A 17,410-nucleotide genomic window follows, 5' to 3' on the forward strand; every position below is an offset into this window, starting at 1 on the left:
AGTATAGCAACCAAACCACACCCCTTCCCTCTGTTAATCAGTGTAGTATAGCAACCAAACCACACCCCTTCCCTCTGTTCATCAGTGTAGTATAGCAACCAAACCACACCCCTTCCCTCTGTTTATCAGTGTAGTGTAACAGCCAAACCACACCCCTTCCTTCTGCTCATCAGTGGAGTGTGACAGCCAAACCACACCCCTTCCCTCTTCTTTTCACTTTCCTTCACAAACATATCAGACAGCAGGCACACACACACGTGCACACACACACACACACACACACACACACACACACACACACACACACACACACACACACGCACACAGACACACACTTAATCTCAATCACAAACAAATAAACTGCTAGACAGAGGAAGGGAGGGGACAGGGTACATGAGTGACACTGATTAGATGGAATATCTTCCCTCTGAGGGCTTCAGTGGTTTCTACACTTAGAGTATGTTCAAGCATGGGGTTATTAACAGTGCTACTAAACAATTTTACTAAACAGTGTAATTAAACAGTGTTGTATTTGAGCTTTGTCTGTTTTCACATTTTAAAATGTGTCATTGTTAATGTCAATGCAATGCTTAAATAAACTAACAAATAAAAATATATATCCAAATACAACATAACTGATGTAATTTCTCAAAAAAAAGATAAACCCTGTGAAGTGGATGTAGTTGTAGATGATGTGCCAAGGCTTTAATCGACTACATGTTTCTAAATCTCTCCTTTGCATTAGAGAGGAATGCAGTTATTTCCAGAGGACACAGTTTGGCAAGGCGCAGTCTACATGGTCAAACCCTGCAGTCCCATAGCCCGGAGGAAGGAACGACATTGAGTGGCGAACGGGTCGTGTGTTTTCCTCAGAACAGAAGAAAGGCCAGCAATAAACTACTGTAGCTCCCTCACTCCACTCCCATCCAGCACAGAGCAAATTGTGCATGAAATTGGTTCAGAAAACACGAACTGGAACGTTCCTGTCTTCCCTCCACTTTTTGCTGCATCTGCGAAAATAAAGGGGGAAAAAATGGTTGTTTAATTACACAGTATCAGTGTGCCAGTGGTACATCCCACCTTCCCACTGGCCGAGAGAAACTCTGAGTAATGGTTTAGATTCGCGATGGCAAATGAAGGGCGTGTGGATCTGACCGAAAAACGACGCGGTCCATGTGCTGGTGGACAGACATGGGCTCAGGTTGTAGAGGTCCGTGAGGAGTCACTGCACACGTGGGAGTTTTAAAGTGCTCCTTTTTGGACAACACAGTAGATCATGCAGCAGCAAAAAACTCACCTTGGAGACCTGTGATTTAGTGCAAATATTTACTAATTATACCAGCAAGCCTTGTCCTCCACAGTGCAGAAATCACTGAATACATTACGCAGACCTGCCTGTGCCAAGCAATATTGCCATTTACTATCCAAGAATGGCTACCCTTGTTTTAAGAGTGCACGCTTTATCTGGCACAGTGCACTTGACTGCAAGTCTTATGCCGTTAAAGAAGCCCATCGACTTCTAAATGTGCTTATGATTAATAGGGGCCTTAATCCACAGCCAGAATTGGAACGCCCTTTATCTTGGTGTTCCATTCACACTAGGTCCCAAGTGCAAGGTTACGAAAATGTCACTTGCAGAGGCGTGTGACACATGGGTGACATGTAGGAGCCTGCCGCAGTCGGGAATGACGTGCAGGATAATCCCCAATCTAAATGCGTGTTTACACGCGATGGTCTGGTCCGGTGTCTAAGAGGCTTAGGCTCCTGGAGGCTTTTGGATCACACATTTGAGCTTCAGATGATGTCACCTAGCTGCGTTATTGATATAAAGCGTTGGGGCATTTGGTTGGTATTCGTGTGATGTGCTAGGGAGTCGGTCCATGAGAGATTTGTAAGGATTGCAAGCCCGAAATGTATTTGGCAGTGGAATTTGTTTAGGAATCACAACTTCTGAACACAGTTCATGATCAGACTGATGGCAATGCAATGTTTCTTGACATATGACTTCTGTGTATGACTGGATCGTGTGAAGAAAAATGAAAACAGATTCCATCAGAACTAGCGGGACAACAACCAACTGAGACTAACATGTAGTGAGACCACCGTGTAGTGAGACCACCGTGTAGTGAGACCACTGTGTAGTGAGACTAGCGTATAGTGAGACCAGCATGTAGTGAAACCACTGTGTAGTGAGACTAGCGTATAGTGAGACCAGCATGTAGTGAGACTAGCGTATAGTGAGACTAGCGTATAGTGAGACCAGCATGTCGTGAGACTAGCGTATAGTGAGACTAGCATATAGTGAGACCAGCATGTAGTGAGAGAGGAGTGGAACAGATCCTCCAGTGAGGACCAGTGAACTAGTGAACTGTTCAGTGTTTCGTTTGGGAAAACACAGGACTGATGGACGTGTCTTTGAATCAAGTGACCTTTGAGTCTTGTCTTTGGAGTGACAGACTTTACCCAAAGGGCCATGTTTGTCTAACAGTAATCCATGAGATGGTTCTAGATGGATTTAGGTCAGAATTAACTTTCAGCAATCAAAATGTCTAACAGTGATCAAAAGAAGTCACATTTTTCCACATCTATTGAATGAACACTCTCATTCACAGGAACACAATGCTAGAAAAGATGTGGAAGGTTAAGTCATATTTTATATAATATTTCATATTATATTTGATCTACTTACAGTTTGACAATCGACATCTAAACAATTACAAAAATATAAGCAAATAAATTATTCACCCGTGTCTATTCAATCTGTGTTGGAAGGTGAGGGGTTAAGTGGAAGCCTGTGAGCCTGTGTCTCCCCCTATCAGCACTGTGATACCCACTGTTCGTTTACAGAGGGCCTGGCAGTTATAATTCAGCGCAATACCAGTTTCAAATGACAGTAAAATTGACCAATCATATCTTCCCTCTTAGTGGGCGGGCTTAACTGTATGATAATTTCCGCCAATGATCTATATTACTGGATTGTACCGCGCAGATGCCATTACTATGCATTGAGTCGTGCATTGAGGAGCATCCATGGATGGACATAAAAATGAGATCTAGCAGACAGTCACGCAATTTAATTTGCAATAAATTGTCAAAACAACGACAACAATATCACAAGATATTACAATAACACAGTAAAACAATTTTTATTTAAAAAAATATAGCGGAGATGAGGGATGTTGACTAGCTTGATTTTGATAAAGCTATGTCGAGTAAACCCTCTTAAAAACAAGTTTTCTGTTCCAACAACAATGTTGTAAATACGATGTTCATTAAAATTATCTCTAAATCTGTTTTACTGGGACCGATGTTCAGTCCAGTTGGCATTATGTCCCATAGATACTCTCTCACACAAACTGAATAAATAATGAAACCAAATGAAAATTTAAGTCAATTAAATTTGTCATAATTATTTTTTAAATCAACAGGGGTGAGTTTCCCAAAACGTTCTTAGCGCTAAGTACTTCTTAACCTCGTACGTAAGAACGAGGTTATGAACTACTTAGCGCTAAGAACATTTTTGGAAACTCACCCCAGGTTAATACAGGTTTTTTTTTAATAAATGCCATTTTTCTACACAGATTTCCCAACAAACAAAGAAAATATGAGCTGTACAAATTGTGGGTTAGAAAGTGTGGACGTCTGAGAGGACCGTCATCTACAGCAGGGATATGCAGTGCTCACTGCCCACTGATATCAACCGTACACTGAAGAGGGCACATGTTAGAGAAGGAGCAGTGCCACAGATTTTCAACCTTCCAGACTATATTAATAATAATAAATATTTTATTAATTCATTTAATCAATTTATCTGTGTCAATTTATCTATGTATTTGTGGGAAACTGAATTGTGTATGCTGTTTTCTGCTACTTGAAGGTAAAAATAATCTGACAAATTTTGTCATAAATTTCAGATTCAAACTCATTATTTTCTCTATCATAATTTCACAATTAATTTCACCCACATTTAGCCATGTAGTGCTCAAAAATGCTCCTCCACACTGATGCCATCTCATATTATTCTTGAACATATATAAGAGGTATTGCACTTAAAGATTTTATGAAAACTACAGCTGTAACGGGGAGAGTTTACAAATAAAGAGATAAACTCATAAATTTGACTTTCAATATCAGAATTGTGATCATAAAACATATCAAAGTTATTTATTTGCAACTTTTTATCATAATTATGATTGAATATCAAAAACATGACATACATGTGTTATTTAGTTTTAGCCAGGTGAAAGAAAAGGGCTTTATGCAGGGTTTTGTAAAAATTTTACCTAAATTGAAAACTTCCCAGACTGCTTATAAATTTTTCTCTTGGGATAATACGAATTTCAACATCGGCAATCTTCTCACCTTTAATTTAAGCCATATTTTATCAAAATCGGATAAGAAATAAAGGCGCTATGACTGTTTTTGTGACAGATGGATGCACATCCCACATAGGAACTACACTGCTTTGCTGACATGACTCAATGCATAGTAATGGCACCGAGGGCGGCGCATCGCTAGCTATAGCGTCAACAGGCGATGTCCAATCCAGTAATATAGATCAATGATTTCCGCCCGCTGTGGCGCTAGCGGTCGTTAGCGTACCACCGTTAGCTAGTTTTGATTCAGTCCTTTGATGCCCTCGTGCGCATTGTTTACATATTCCGCTCACGAGGAACACGGAGCTGTGAACCTTATTTTGTTGGAACCTGATTTTGCTTAAGAAGTTATCTAGTACAGATATTATTGTTTAGGCTATTGCGTTTCTAAAGCTGTACTGTTGTCAGGCTTAATGGTCACGGTTCGCTACTGCTATATATATATAATATACAAGGCGAGTGTAAGTTGTTGAGCGGGGGGGGGGGGGGGGGGGGGGGTGTGTCAGGGATGCACAACTTGAAGGAGCAGCTGGGCCAAAAATAAATGTAAAGCTGCTTGAAGGACGCGAGTTTAAATTGTTAGTAGTGTAGTGTAAAAATGTGTAGTGTAAAATGGAGACAAATTATGTATTATGTTGCGATTGATTCTTAATGTTTACTTACTCTCGTGCAGTAAAGTAATGCCCAAAAAACAACACTGTTGGTTCGTCGTTCAAATTATAGACATCTTCATGTGGCCTTCAGATTAGCTCAAGAATAGTGTGCAGAGCTTCATGGAATGGGTTTCCATGGTCAAGTAGCTGTATCCAAGCCATCACCAAGTGCAATGCAAAGTGTCGAATGCAGTGGTGTAAAGCACACTGCCAATGGACTCTAGAGCAGTGGAGGTGCGTTCTCTGGAGTTACAAATCGCGCATCTCCATCTGGCAATCTGATGGACGAGTCTGGTTTTGGCAGTTGCCAGGAGAACGGTACTTGTCTGACTCCATCGTGTCAAGTAGGGCTGGGTATTGATTCTAATTCCAAGAATCTAATTCCTGTCTTGTCCATCGCCTTGCGCCCAACGATACAAGAACATTTTTAACTTTTTTAAGCTGTAAAAACACTGGGTAAACTGTTAGTGACATGGACTAACTGTAAATAGTCACTGACACTGGATAAACTGTCCTTTTTAGATTTCCGATTTGACTATCGTCGTAACACCTTTACAGTTAGTTACACTGAGAACGCCTGCGTGAATTCAGTGACGAGGCGGGGGTAAAAGTTCACTGGGGGAAATGTAAAAAATTATTTTAATTTTTAAAAAATCGATCTTTGGACGTACGAATCGATTATCAGATCATCATATGCAAATCGATTCTGAATCGGAAAATCGATTTTTTCAACACAGGCCTAGTGTCAAGTGTAAAGTTTGGTGGACGGGGGAGCTGGGCTTGGCCCCTTAGTTCCAGTGAAAGGAAAGTGAAAAAGGATTCAGCATACCAAGACATTTTGAACAATTCCATGCTCCCAACTTTGTGGGAACAGTTTGGAGCTGGCCCCTTTCTTTTCCAACATGACATCCATGAAGACATGGAATGGCAGATTTTGGTGTTGATGAACTTGACTGACCTACACAGAGACCTGACCTCAACCCAGTAGAACACCTTTGGAATTAATTAGAGCGGAGACTGAGAGCCAGGCCTTCTCGTCCAACATCATTATGTGTCCATAAACTTTGTGGACAGCTTTGCCAGAAGAGCGAAGCTGTTCTAGCTGCAAAGGGTGGACCAACGTCATATTGAACCCTATGGATTAGTAATGGGATGTCACTTAACCTCATATGTGAGTCAATGAAGGTGAGCGAATACTTTTGGCAGTATAGTGTATATGTGTGTGTGTGTGTGTGTGTGGGTGTGTGTAGGAAGCAGAACAAAATTAATTGCATCTTAGTCAAACATTTGTTGCAATAATTTTTCAAAAAGCATCTCTGCTTACGTTGCATGTGAGAGCATGTAGGCTAGGATGGCACTCTGGAGCTTGTAGTGGTTAAAGGATTTAATAAGTGGTGGATGTATTTAGGTTAATCTGCCTCCATCACTAAACTTGAGAAAGCAAAGGAAAGTCTGGCACAGTGTAAGTCTCCATTCCCACACTCGTTATGTAAACTCAGCGTGCTCTGTCACAATGTAGGCATTACGGGAAGGGCTCAAACAAATTAGCCCCTTTAATACGAAGTGAGCCACTGTTTTAACAGTCACTGGAAACCACCTGCAGCCCCACTTAGAGAAGCTTAAGTTGGTCTTACAGAGATTCAGAGACCTGGTGTTTTGCCTAACCCCGCTGAGAAAAGAGGTAAAGACCGCGGAATACGCAGGATTAGAGCGGAGTCCGTCGAGAGCTCTGGTGGACGTGCCGGGAAGATTGCACTCAGCAGTATCGGGAAGAACGGGGTCGGAGTTGTAGGCAGGCGACCGGGCCCGCGAACTGCGGATTGACCGATACTTCAGAATGCTTGTCCAGAAGTGCAAACAAAGAGGCGTGCTTCCGTATCCATTGCATGTCGCATTGAGTGTAGTGAGCTTAATTGAGTGTGTTGCAGAGGAGCAAAAGCCTTCAAATGTGTGCGCATGTGCTTGTGAAGTTTGTGCAGATAACGATTGACCTACAGACCTCCCTGAGCCGCGTGTTCTGCAGCACCTAAGGAGACAGGTGGGGAGGATGTGTGTATGTATGTGGGTTGTGTGTGTCTGTCAGATCTGTCAGAATCCACATGCACTCTGTGTCTCTTTCCGCTGATACGGCGTGTCGATTGCTTGGCAATTTGCCCAAACATTTTTTTAACTCTTATTCTTGGCTGGCTGAATTTACGTTGACGTTTCATTGTGTGTGTTTGTCAAAATGCCATAAAAGATTATTTGCATGTCAGAACACAGTGCACAGTGTGGTGGTGTCCTGCTGTTCCCATTCTTAGCGTTAAGCAAAGATCACTTGTATAAACGCTGTTAAGGATGTAGGCCAAACTGGTCTCTGTGGTCTTGGTCTCATCTGCTCCCACTACTGTGCATGTCTGTGGTCTGACAGCGGTAAGAATAATCAAATAATGATGGTCACTGTGGCCCTGCTCCACCACAAATGGCCAATTGTTATTCAGGACTGTAAATTAACATCCAACCAAGTGTGAGTTCATGCAGTTGTGGGCGTGGTGAGGGCGTAGCTCATACTTGGTCACCTTTGGTTAGTCACTAGCTGGTCTTCTTACCTGGTTGTCTTAAGGTGACTGCTTTGGTGGCAACTCGTCTTTGATTGGCCAGTGGTGAGAAAACTGTTCTTGGTCAAGATAAGACTGAAGGAATTATGATTTTAGGGGGTGTAGTGCAGCTTTAAGTGAATTTGAGACAGAGCTCTCTTTCTCTTTCTGCCTGCCTCTTCCTCTCTCAGTCTTCCTCTCTATCAGTCTTCCTCTCTATCAGGCAACATACAGTTGGTATTTCCAATGCTGCATTTCTGATATGTACTGTATAATTTGTATAGATTTAAACAATATATAATTGTAGTGTAATTAATTGAGTTATATCCTGCTAATAAACACTGGTTCTTGTACATTTCTAAATACTAACTAGAGTAAGCTAATGTTTTAGACCCAGCTATAGTTTTATTGATTTCTCAACACCAGCTCCCTATAAAGTATCCAGTCTCTGCTTACATGTTCATTAGGTTAAGCAATAAATTAATCTAGCCGAATGGGAAACCTCTGACAATGCAGACTGGTTTAGCAATTAGAAATGTTCTAAAGTTGGGTTACGCATATTTTTAACCGGCGATGGACTGTGGAATAGAGCATGATGCAACTAACTTAACGGATTATAATTTATATACAGACAAAAGGACAATTTAGGAATGCTTTGATGAAGGTCTGGTTTGTTGTAACATATTTATGTATGTATTGAGATGTGTGAATGCTTTTTGGTGCAGGTATGTTTGTGTGTATGTGAATCTGTTGTATGAGCCTACATACAATATGTTTGTGTTGATGTGTCTATATTTGAATGTTTGAAAATTTGTGTGGTTGTATGTATGTGTGCTGTCCATGTGAGAGTTTTTGTATGAGTGTGTGAGCATATGTGTGTGCTTGTCTGTGTATGTTTTATTTTTTTTTGTGCTGTTTGTGTGTGTGTGTGTGTGTGTGTGTGTGTGGGGGCATGTTTGTGTGGTTGTCTGTGTGTATATTAGATTTTGTGTGTGTGTGTGTGTGTGTGTGTGTGTGTGTGTGTGTGTGTGTGTGTGTGTGTGTGTGTGTGTGTGTGTGTGTTGTTTGTGTTAGTCTAACAGCAGGGCTGTGTCTGGAGAATGTCCTATGCATGAACAAGGTCAGATGAGGATCTAGGTCAGTGCTCAAAGCAGGTTGCCAGATTGATTGTGACCATGCTGTTGACACGAGGCACATTCAGACACCCAGACTGAGAATGCTAATGTAAGAATAACCACTGCTCCTTGTTCTTGGCTAAGGCTCTGAGATAGGTATTACTTTCCTTTTTCAATTCAATTTCTCTCCCCACCCCCCCCATCAAAGCATGACCTTTGACATAAACATATATTATGGGATGTTTATCGGTCATGTTTGAATTTATTGAATCAAAGGGCAATGCTACAGTGAGCATGTGTGAATAAACAGCAATGTTTTTTAAAGGGCTTTTGTGTTTTATGTATTATTTTTATTATATGTGGTTGCATAAGTTTTCCAGTAGAGCATGCAACCTTTGCTGAGAACGTTCAGTAATAGATATATGATGAAGTGTAAAGCTTCATACGATCAAATACATTTTCTTTTCAAAGGCAAATAAGAAATATGATTTATAATACACCAACACACACACACACACACACACACACACACACACACACACACACACACACACACACACACACACACACACACACACACACATACCTCCTTTAACACCATACTCACACACACCCCTCCTCACACACCATACTCACACATGTGAGCACACACACACACCTCCTCACATACCATACTCACATGTGCACACACACATACTAGTTCACACATCATTGCTCTTACAGTTAGCTTGGCAAATAGGAAAGTGTCAAGGCTAAAATTGCCTCCCCAGGAAATGAAATCTGGTGCAGCTGATGACATTCTAGAAGGGGAAGTAGTGGTGACGTCGGCCTTGTGCGCCTTGCTGCTGCCTCGTACGCAGACACACTGTAGGGTTTCTCTTCCGAGAAGAGCATGAAAAAACAACAAATGGTGAACACATCAGAAATAGGAAGGACCATTTGCTCCACAGGAAGGACCTTCTTCCACTCCATCGTCTTTGCAAAAGAGATCAAAGAAAAAAGGAAGCAAGGAGCTTTCATCTTTCTTCCGTGCTTTCTTTCTGTTGTTTCTTTCTCTCTTCCTGACTCTTCATTTGCCTTCTCATGAACCGTATCACAGCCGATAAACACCTCACCTCGTCTGGGCCGATGCTGTGGGCCCATTTCAGGCATCAGGGTAGCAGACAGGAGGCAGCTCATTGCAGATGTCTGGCGTCTCCACTCCTGGCACCATGCCAGCCCGTTTTGTGTGTGTGTGTGTGTGTGTGTGTGTGTGTGTGATGGCCACACCTTCCCAGCCCTCTAAACCTCTCATTACTGGCTCCTCTTGGCCCTCTGTGGGTCTCAGTTTTCCATCCAGCCCTCTAGAGACAGGACTAGAGTGGACAGGTGGTCCAAAGCTGTGCATCTGCATGTCCCCATGCACCTTGGACAGCTCAGGAGGCCTTTGGCTCAGGAGCGGGGCTGCCTCTCCTCTCTCACTAAACTGCCCCAGGCGAAACAGCATCCCTCACCTTCACCTTGTCAAAGTTGAGACATGTATAGCACTGTGAGGTCACGTGCCCCTCAGGCCTGCTAATCTCTGCCATGTGTGAAGCGCTGAGTCATTACCGTGGCTAACAGAGTCCCAGCGGTGTGCAGGGAGATGGGGACAAGGCAGAGGGGGCTGGAATCCTACCGCTCTGCAAAGCGCCTCATGGCACGACGACGTGAGCGTGTGCAGCCGAGCGTCCTCTCCGCCCTTCCTCTCTCCCTCTCTCCCCTGTCGTCTCTTAGTCTGTCTCATCCCCCTGCCCGCTGGAACCTGTCTCTCCCTATCTGTCTCTCTCTATATCTGGCTTCCCTTCTTGTCTTGCTCTCTTGGTCACATAAGTTCATAGCCGAACACTTTGCTTTCATGCTGGGCATGTTTCCTCTCTTTTTTTTGTCATGTTCTGTCTCCTGAGTGCTTACACCCTCTGTCTCGCTACTCACTCCTCCAGCCTCTGCAGTACCACCCCCCCCCCCCCCCCCCCAACATCCTGTGCTTATCACTGCATAATTGGAAGTGCAGCAATTAGCGCCCCTTAATTGATCCACGTATGGACGAACGCAGACTGACACAGCACTTTAGCGCTCGGCTAGTCCCCCCACCACCCTCCTTTGCCGCCCGAGTGGAGCAGCTCTCGAGATAAATCTGTGAGGTTGGGCTGCTCTATTTCACACAATGAATCGGTGGAAAGCGAAACTACCTGCCTATAGGCCTGTCCTGTGGTGCAAACTGGTCTTGGAGAATTATAGGCACACGATTATTCAAAGCGTAAAACGGCTATCTGCTTAGCCAAGCGCCGAGCCAAATTCAATAAGCTGTTCCACCGATGAGGCTCCGCTTTCACTGGACACAGATATTTTGCCAGCATTTATCACTGAAGTGTGTGCTCGGACCGGGCAGCAGACGGGGGAGCACGACGGACTGAGCTGGGAATCGACTCACTCAGCAGTCTCTCATAGCTGAAGTAATGCAAACCCTTGTGGAACAGGCTGTGTTGTAGTGTTGGAGAATATATGATACAATTGCTGTGCTTTTTTTTTTATTTTATTGGGGGATCCTATTCAGTGTGACCTCAGGTCTGGGTTACAGCACACTGTTGGAGGGACACATCAAAAGCTGTGTGAAAGCTGCTACCCATAATCCTAATCCTCTCAGATGTGATGTCACTTTGCACCATAAAGCATCTTTACTGCTGACACGAAACAAAGGAATGGGGCACTCATCAGATATCCTCACACTCCAGATTTACGGGATGTTAATCCAGCATATGATTTAGAAATGTAGGCACATTTCGCCATATGATGTATCTTATGTTTGAAAACTGGACACTTAGTTCTCAACCTTCTATTTCAAAGCTGTCTTGTGTGAAAACTATGTAGGCCTATAGCTGTGCATTATGAGTTTTCCTGCACCAGAACAAGCTCATGTTTTCAGCATTCGTACACTTTCTGACCTCACGGGCCTCTTCTGAGTCCAGGAAATCAGATGGTTCCAGTTCCTTTGGAAAAAGAGGCGGAGTTGGCGCCCTTTCTCACTGATGGAGAACCAAGTTATGTAACATATAACTGCTGTCTAGCACTGGCCAATCAAGCAAATAGCTCTCATAACTCTAAATGAGATTTCTGGTTTATGGACGTCAGACTGCAGCCTGTCCATCCAGTCTTCAACCTTTGTACGGTATTGAACGGTATTTGGATTTAAAAAGGAATCATTGCATAATTAATTCCTATTTTGTTTTGAAGAACATTTTCCAATTTCGGTTGGAAACGTGTTGCATGGTGCCTGTGCTGTTTCTGTGTTGGGTTTGTGGAGGAAAAGTGCTTTTCGTATGTGGCTTGCACATGTGACTTGACTGCACCAACCTCGTAAGCCTGTGTGCTGCAACCACAAGAACATCTGTATCCTTTCTGAAACTTGACGTCACAGATGCAACAGGAGCAATCCACAGCACAAAACAGGTACACCCTGCAAGTCTTGTGTCACCAAGGTGAATCCAGCTCTAACTGCAGTGCTTAGTAACTAGAACTCAATAACTTGAGTAATGCCAGCTGACGTATTCCCACTGTAAAATATAACATGGATAAACATGTCTGTATGTATTTATACTGATTCCACCTACTCTGGCTCTTTAAAATGTAAACACAATTGCACAGAAACACAAGAAGGCCACGTGTGTGCTGAAGTAGCTTGTTTATTAATGAGGACATCACTACAGTTACAGCTCTGTTCAAAATGAGAAACTGTAATGCTCAGATCTAGTCATTATGTACAGCAAAGTGCTTTTATTTCTGCCCGCATGCAGAACCCACCTTCAGACACATGGGAACGCAGTGTAGCCGACTACAAAAGCATCCACACGCACATACAAGGAAGGCAAAGCTAACCGTATGGAGAACTGGCCCACTAAGGTGAACGCGGTTTGTGCACAAAGTAAGATCTTTTTTCTTTTTTTTCTTTTTTTACACAATAAAGAAAGGAGGCATAATGATAAGAACATACATTATGGTCTGGTATCTGCAGCACTAAAGACATCTTTACCAAAGTTAAAAAAAATGTGATAGTAGGTGGTAGGCAGCTGCAACTTTAAAACTGCATGGGCTGCTCTCATAATGCTACAAACATTTTGGTGTGAGACTTGAGTCTTTGACCTTTTGTTTGTTTGTTTGTTTGTTTACATGCATAATGCAGATCTGTCTGATTATGTAACGTCCATGATTACCTTCCTGTGATTGCTATGCTGGTATACATTAGGCCTATAAAAGTGCCTACATTTATGATTAAGGAAATGAATGTTGTCATGACAGAAGGTGCTGTTTAAATGCTTAGACAGGAAAAGTTGACCCTTGGTTCACATGCTTGGCTTGCAGAGAAACTTGTGTAATACTGCAGGGTGTTGAACCGTTCTGCCTCTGTCACCCACAGGGAAATCCACAAGGCATGATGTGGTGTTCCAAAAATAATTATGCTGGATTAAGCATTTTGCAAATGAACATATAGCCTATTTGCACCCTGCTGTTTGTATCCACAAAGACCATGGATGCCCAACATGTCTATATTGGATTAACAGTTATGTTCAAATTAATTATAAACCTAAACATTTCGGAAATAACACTGAAAGGTTATACAGATCATGAACAAAGTGTGAAGATACTAAATCGAGTATACAAACTCTAAAAAAATGATAATTTCTATTAACAATAAATCCTGGCAAACAAAATGGTAAAAAAAAAAAAAAAAACAAACGCAGTGATGTGTACAACACACTTACTGCTGTCTGTCAGAACGATGTCTAAAGTTACAAACAGTGTTGTGTCCACTTTAGGCTAACCTGTGAGTTAAAGAATTGATTGGGACTTTTGAGAAGAACCTCGTGTCACGGTCCCTGTCAATATTAGATTACCTAGAATCCTGAAATCTCATGGAATGCCACTTTAGTTCAGCGCCACAAGTCAGCACTCCACGAAGTGAACCGCTAACAGGGAGTCCCACAAAACCTGCCCGTTAGGCATGGCTACACTGAAAGAATACAGAGACCCTGAGGAGCGGGTTGGCTCTGCGGCCTGTAAGGCGATCTGAGAAGAGCCTCACGCGTTGGGGATCTGGTTGATTAACATGCTGTGATTCAAAATGGTGCCGTTTGGGGCAGGCTGAGGAAACACCCGAGTGCGGCCTGTGTGAAGTCAGCTTTGTCTCCTAGAACGCTATTCATCAGGAGCCTAGAGTGGGAGGTGTGTACCAGATGGGTTTTTTTTAACACTACTTCATTTATATACAGCTTTTTGCATTTGTCACTTTGACACTAATTTGTCTACTGCCCATCTGTGAAGAGTCTCTCCCTCTCCTGCCACTCCTTCTAAAATACTGAATAAATAAACCATTGAGGCTATCAGAAACATTAAAAAATTATATATTAAATAATAAAAAAATAAAGCAATTGAATAAACAATTCAGAGATGCTGGTAGGTTAGTACAAAGTCCTCCCTTCTGAGGAACCCTCATTTTAACATTTTGCTGATGGTTAAATGAATTTTTCATTTATTATTGAATATGTGTCTGAAAGACTGCACCATATCATTTGGAAATATTAAATCTTTTAAAAAGTTCACCTGGCAAATTCTTCTCTGTTGGTGGTTTATGAATGTCCATAAGCATCAAAACAGGTTCAAAGTAGTTCCACAGTAAGCTCACATTAATAGTCCTGAGTCCATTCTATACTGGTGGAGATGCTGGTGTTTGGTTCAGTGTGTAGCCCATTTTAAACATATCTGATGTTTATGAGGAACAGTGTGATTGACAGGTTTGATTGTGAGTATTCTTAACGCAGAGATATAGCCATCTCTGTTGATGAGACACACCATTGAACTACGGAGTCATGGTGACACTCTTAGATGTGCAGAGTCTGCACTGAATGAATCAGCTGAACACTTTCCCTGATATTTACAGCCAGTCCCTTTAACACTCAGTCCCAAGTCCCTTTTTAAGTCACATTTAAGATCATTTGGCAAGTAAAGTATGGCTCCTGTAACATGATTCCACTGAGCACTTAGCATTCTGTTGAAAGACTTCAGCATTCCTGCTTGGTCCAACCACATGGACAAACCCATGAAATATCAGTAGCATGGACTCAGTTGTTTCTAAAATTAGGGTGCTCGCGTTAATACTATCAGTTTTGAGCATTTCATCACAGATGCCACACCTAAATCTATTCTTAAATGTAAGTAAAGGCAAACTGTTCCTCTTCTACATAGTGGACAAAAAATATCTATATAGATCCAGGATGATCAAAGGCCTCTGAATATGGACGTTTTCATGCCCCTACTTACTTGTCCTGTCCTCAACTTAGACCCTCCTCTCATCTTGATTTGCCTCCTAGATACCTGAATTATTTGCAACAATATAACGTCAGCATGGATGCTGTGTCACCTAAGCAATCACACCACACTGGTATTACTAAGACTAATGAAACTCTGTAGTGGAATTTCGAAAATGGTGGTTATGCGGTTCAGAAGTGTCCAAGCTGGTCAGACAAAGGACTCTGTCAGTGGTTTCCCACATGTAGGAGTGCAGCGAGAAAGAAAAGCGCTTCTGAGGGCCTGCGGGTCGGCGTGACACAAACCATTATGCAACCCAGAGTAAATGAGGTCACTGAAAATAAACACCCAGCAGAGCTACTCTGACGGGAGGTGTACCCCCCCCCCCCCCCCCCCCACGCGCACTCCTCTGGACAGCTGCGGCCGTAGCACGTATGGCTGCGTCTTCGCCAGCCGTCAGAGGTTGGCTAGTCTGTTTACAGAAGATCAGAACTAGGGGATTTGTTGCATCTCTCTCACAGCTGATGGTGGGAGGTAAACAGCGCTGTGTTTGCCAGTTGCTGATAAATAAGACCTCGGAGCAATGGGTAAGAAGATGAGCTTGTTTTAGAAGCAGCAAGACATCAGTGCCCTCAGTCGCCTCAGCTGCCTCTGGACGGTTGCTCGGGGGGGGAGCATCCGCCACAGAAAAACATACATATGCTGACACACACAAGCACACACACTCAAGCACATACACAGATCATCATGGATGAATTACCTCCAGGAGGCACTAGGACCTAAACAAACGATCCCTGAGTGAGTCAATGGGGCCAGCTGGCAGACACAGATTTCTCCCCCTGATCGGGGCAGCTGCAGCCAGACTGCAGACATGACATGCATTTTACAGAGCCGGAGCAGGGACACCCCGCCCCACCCCTCTCCCACCCCAGCTCTCCCCTATGCCCATGCACAAAGACTGCTGTCTACATGGACAGATGCACACACCCCCAGAAAGGTCCCCATCCCCCCATGGCCCGATCCCCACATCTCAGAGTCCCCTGTCATCCGTTGCCTGAAGCTCCCCAGATCGGGTATGCAAGGACACTCGGAAACTGTCGTTCAACTGCGTCTGCAGTCTTGCGGCATTAGCAGAGGTGATGAAAGTGCTGTTATCTAATTAAAGAGGAGGAGATCAATTTTGTGCCGGCCGCCTGCCACTTCGCCGCACTGATTCTGTCTGGCAGCTTTCTGACACTCTGCCATACTGTACGGCTGTCAAGTGCTGCAGAGTTTAATTAGCTCCAGACAGACTGATTCTCACTCAGCTGAGCACTTCATCCTTACAACGTTTCAGAGTGTGAATGCTGTCAGTACTATAATACTAGATAACGAATCTGTAATATCTCTTGTGCAAATGGGTAGACCAAACACAATTAATCTGAATCAGTGAGCAATATCTCGCTGGAATGGTGCAGCAGTACTCTTATGAGCAGTTGCTGTGTATTTTATCAGTACTGATACACGGTTGACACTCCAGCATTTAAATGCCCGGTGACATTAAAATGTTGTTTGTGAACTCTGGAATATTTCAGACTTGCTGTTTAAACTTTGTCTCACTAAGGCGCCTTCTCTGTGCCCGTTTCTCCTCCTGACCTTGTGTCATGCGCTTGTGTCTGCTTCTTCTCTGAAAATGAGTCTTGAGTGTGTGAATATCCAATCCCACTTAAAGGTTCCACCCAGTACTGATCTTTTCTGACCCAACAAGATGTACCATGTCCGGAAAACAAAACCAATAGCGCTTACGAAACTGTCAGAGAAACAAAATAATGGCAAAAGGAATTGTCCAGGGTCAGGGACATCGACTTAGCATGTTCAAGACCACAGGTTTTTCTCTTAGGCAGATATATCTGCCAAGCCATAATCACAATGGCCTTGACCTCAGTAGGTAAACACCAGGTCAGAGATGCTGGGTACAAGTAAGTCTCCCGAGATCATCTCGTTCACCTCTGGAGTGCAGTAGTCTGGAAAGTCAAAGTGTGATCCTGAGTGGGTATGGAATGCTTCAAGGTCCTTATCCAGAGTGGAGCAGTCCATAGGCGTGCTGTCAAAGTTTGCGTTCGATATGATATGCAGGATTTCCTCATCCAGTTCCTCGTCTGAAGACCCTGATGAGACGAAGGAGGAGCTTGTGGAGGATGGTGTGGCAGATCTTCCAGAGTTGGCCCCTTGTGGCTGAGATGCTCTGGGGTCCGTGGGTGTCGGAGGCCCAGCGGCAGAAGGGTCGCTCTGGAGACTGCTGGACTGGTTGGGCACTTTGACTCTGAGTTGAGAAATAGGTTGCTGGTCCTTGGAGGGAATGGTACCTTGCTGGTGAAGGACAACAAGAC

At 43.4% G+C, this 17,410-nt stretch overlaps 1 protein-coding gene and 1 long non-coding RNA gene across 2 annotated transcripts in view; one reads left to right on the forward strand and one right to left on the reverse strand.

Moving 5' to 3' along the window:
- The first annotated feature begins 11,858 nt into the window (after window positions 1–11,858).
- Window positions 11,859–17,410, forward strand: part of LOC143513175 (uncharacterized) — a 31,097-nt gene continuing 25,545 nt past the window's right edge. The window contains exons 1-2 of the long non-coding RNA XR_013130606.1: window positions 11,859–12,188; window positions 12,533–12,660. This is a non-coding gene — a long non-coding RNA (uncharacterized LOC143513175). The remainder of the gene's footprint in view (window positions 12,189–12,532; window positions 12,661–17,410) is intronic.
- sox12 (SRY-box transcription factor 12) overlaps window positions 16,039–17,410 on the reverse strand; it is a 2,657-nt gene continuing 1,285 nt past the window's right edge. Inside the window, exon 2 of the mRNA XM_077004274.1 lies at window positions 16,039–17,410. This exon is cut by the window's right edge and continues 709 nt beyond it. Within this exon, the coding sequence (XP_076860389.1) occupies window positions 16,962–17,410 (449 nt within the window). The 3' untranslated portion in view covers window positions 16,039–16,961.

This window comes from Brachyhypopomus gauderio, chromosome 1, assembly GCF_052324685.1.
Source record: "Brachyhypopomus gauderio isolate BG-103 chromosome 1, BGAUD_0.2, whole genome shotgun sequence".
Taxonomy (NCBI): domain Eukaryota; kingdom Metazoa; phylum Chordata; class Actinopteri; order Gymnotiformes; family Hypopomidae; genus Brachyhypopomus; species Brachyhypopomus gauderio.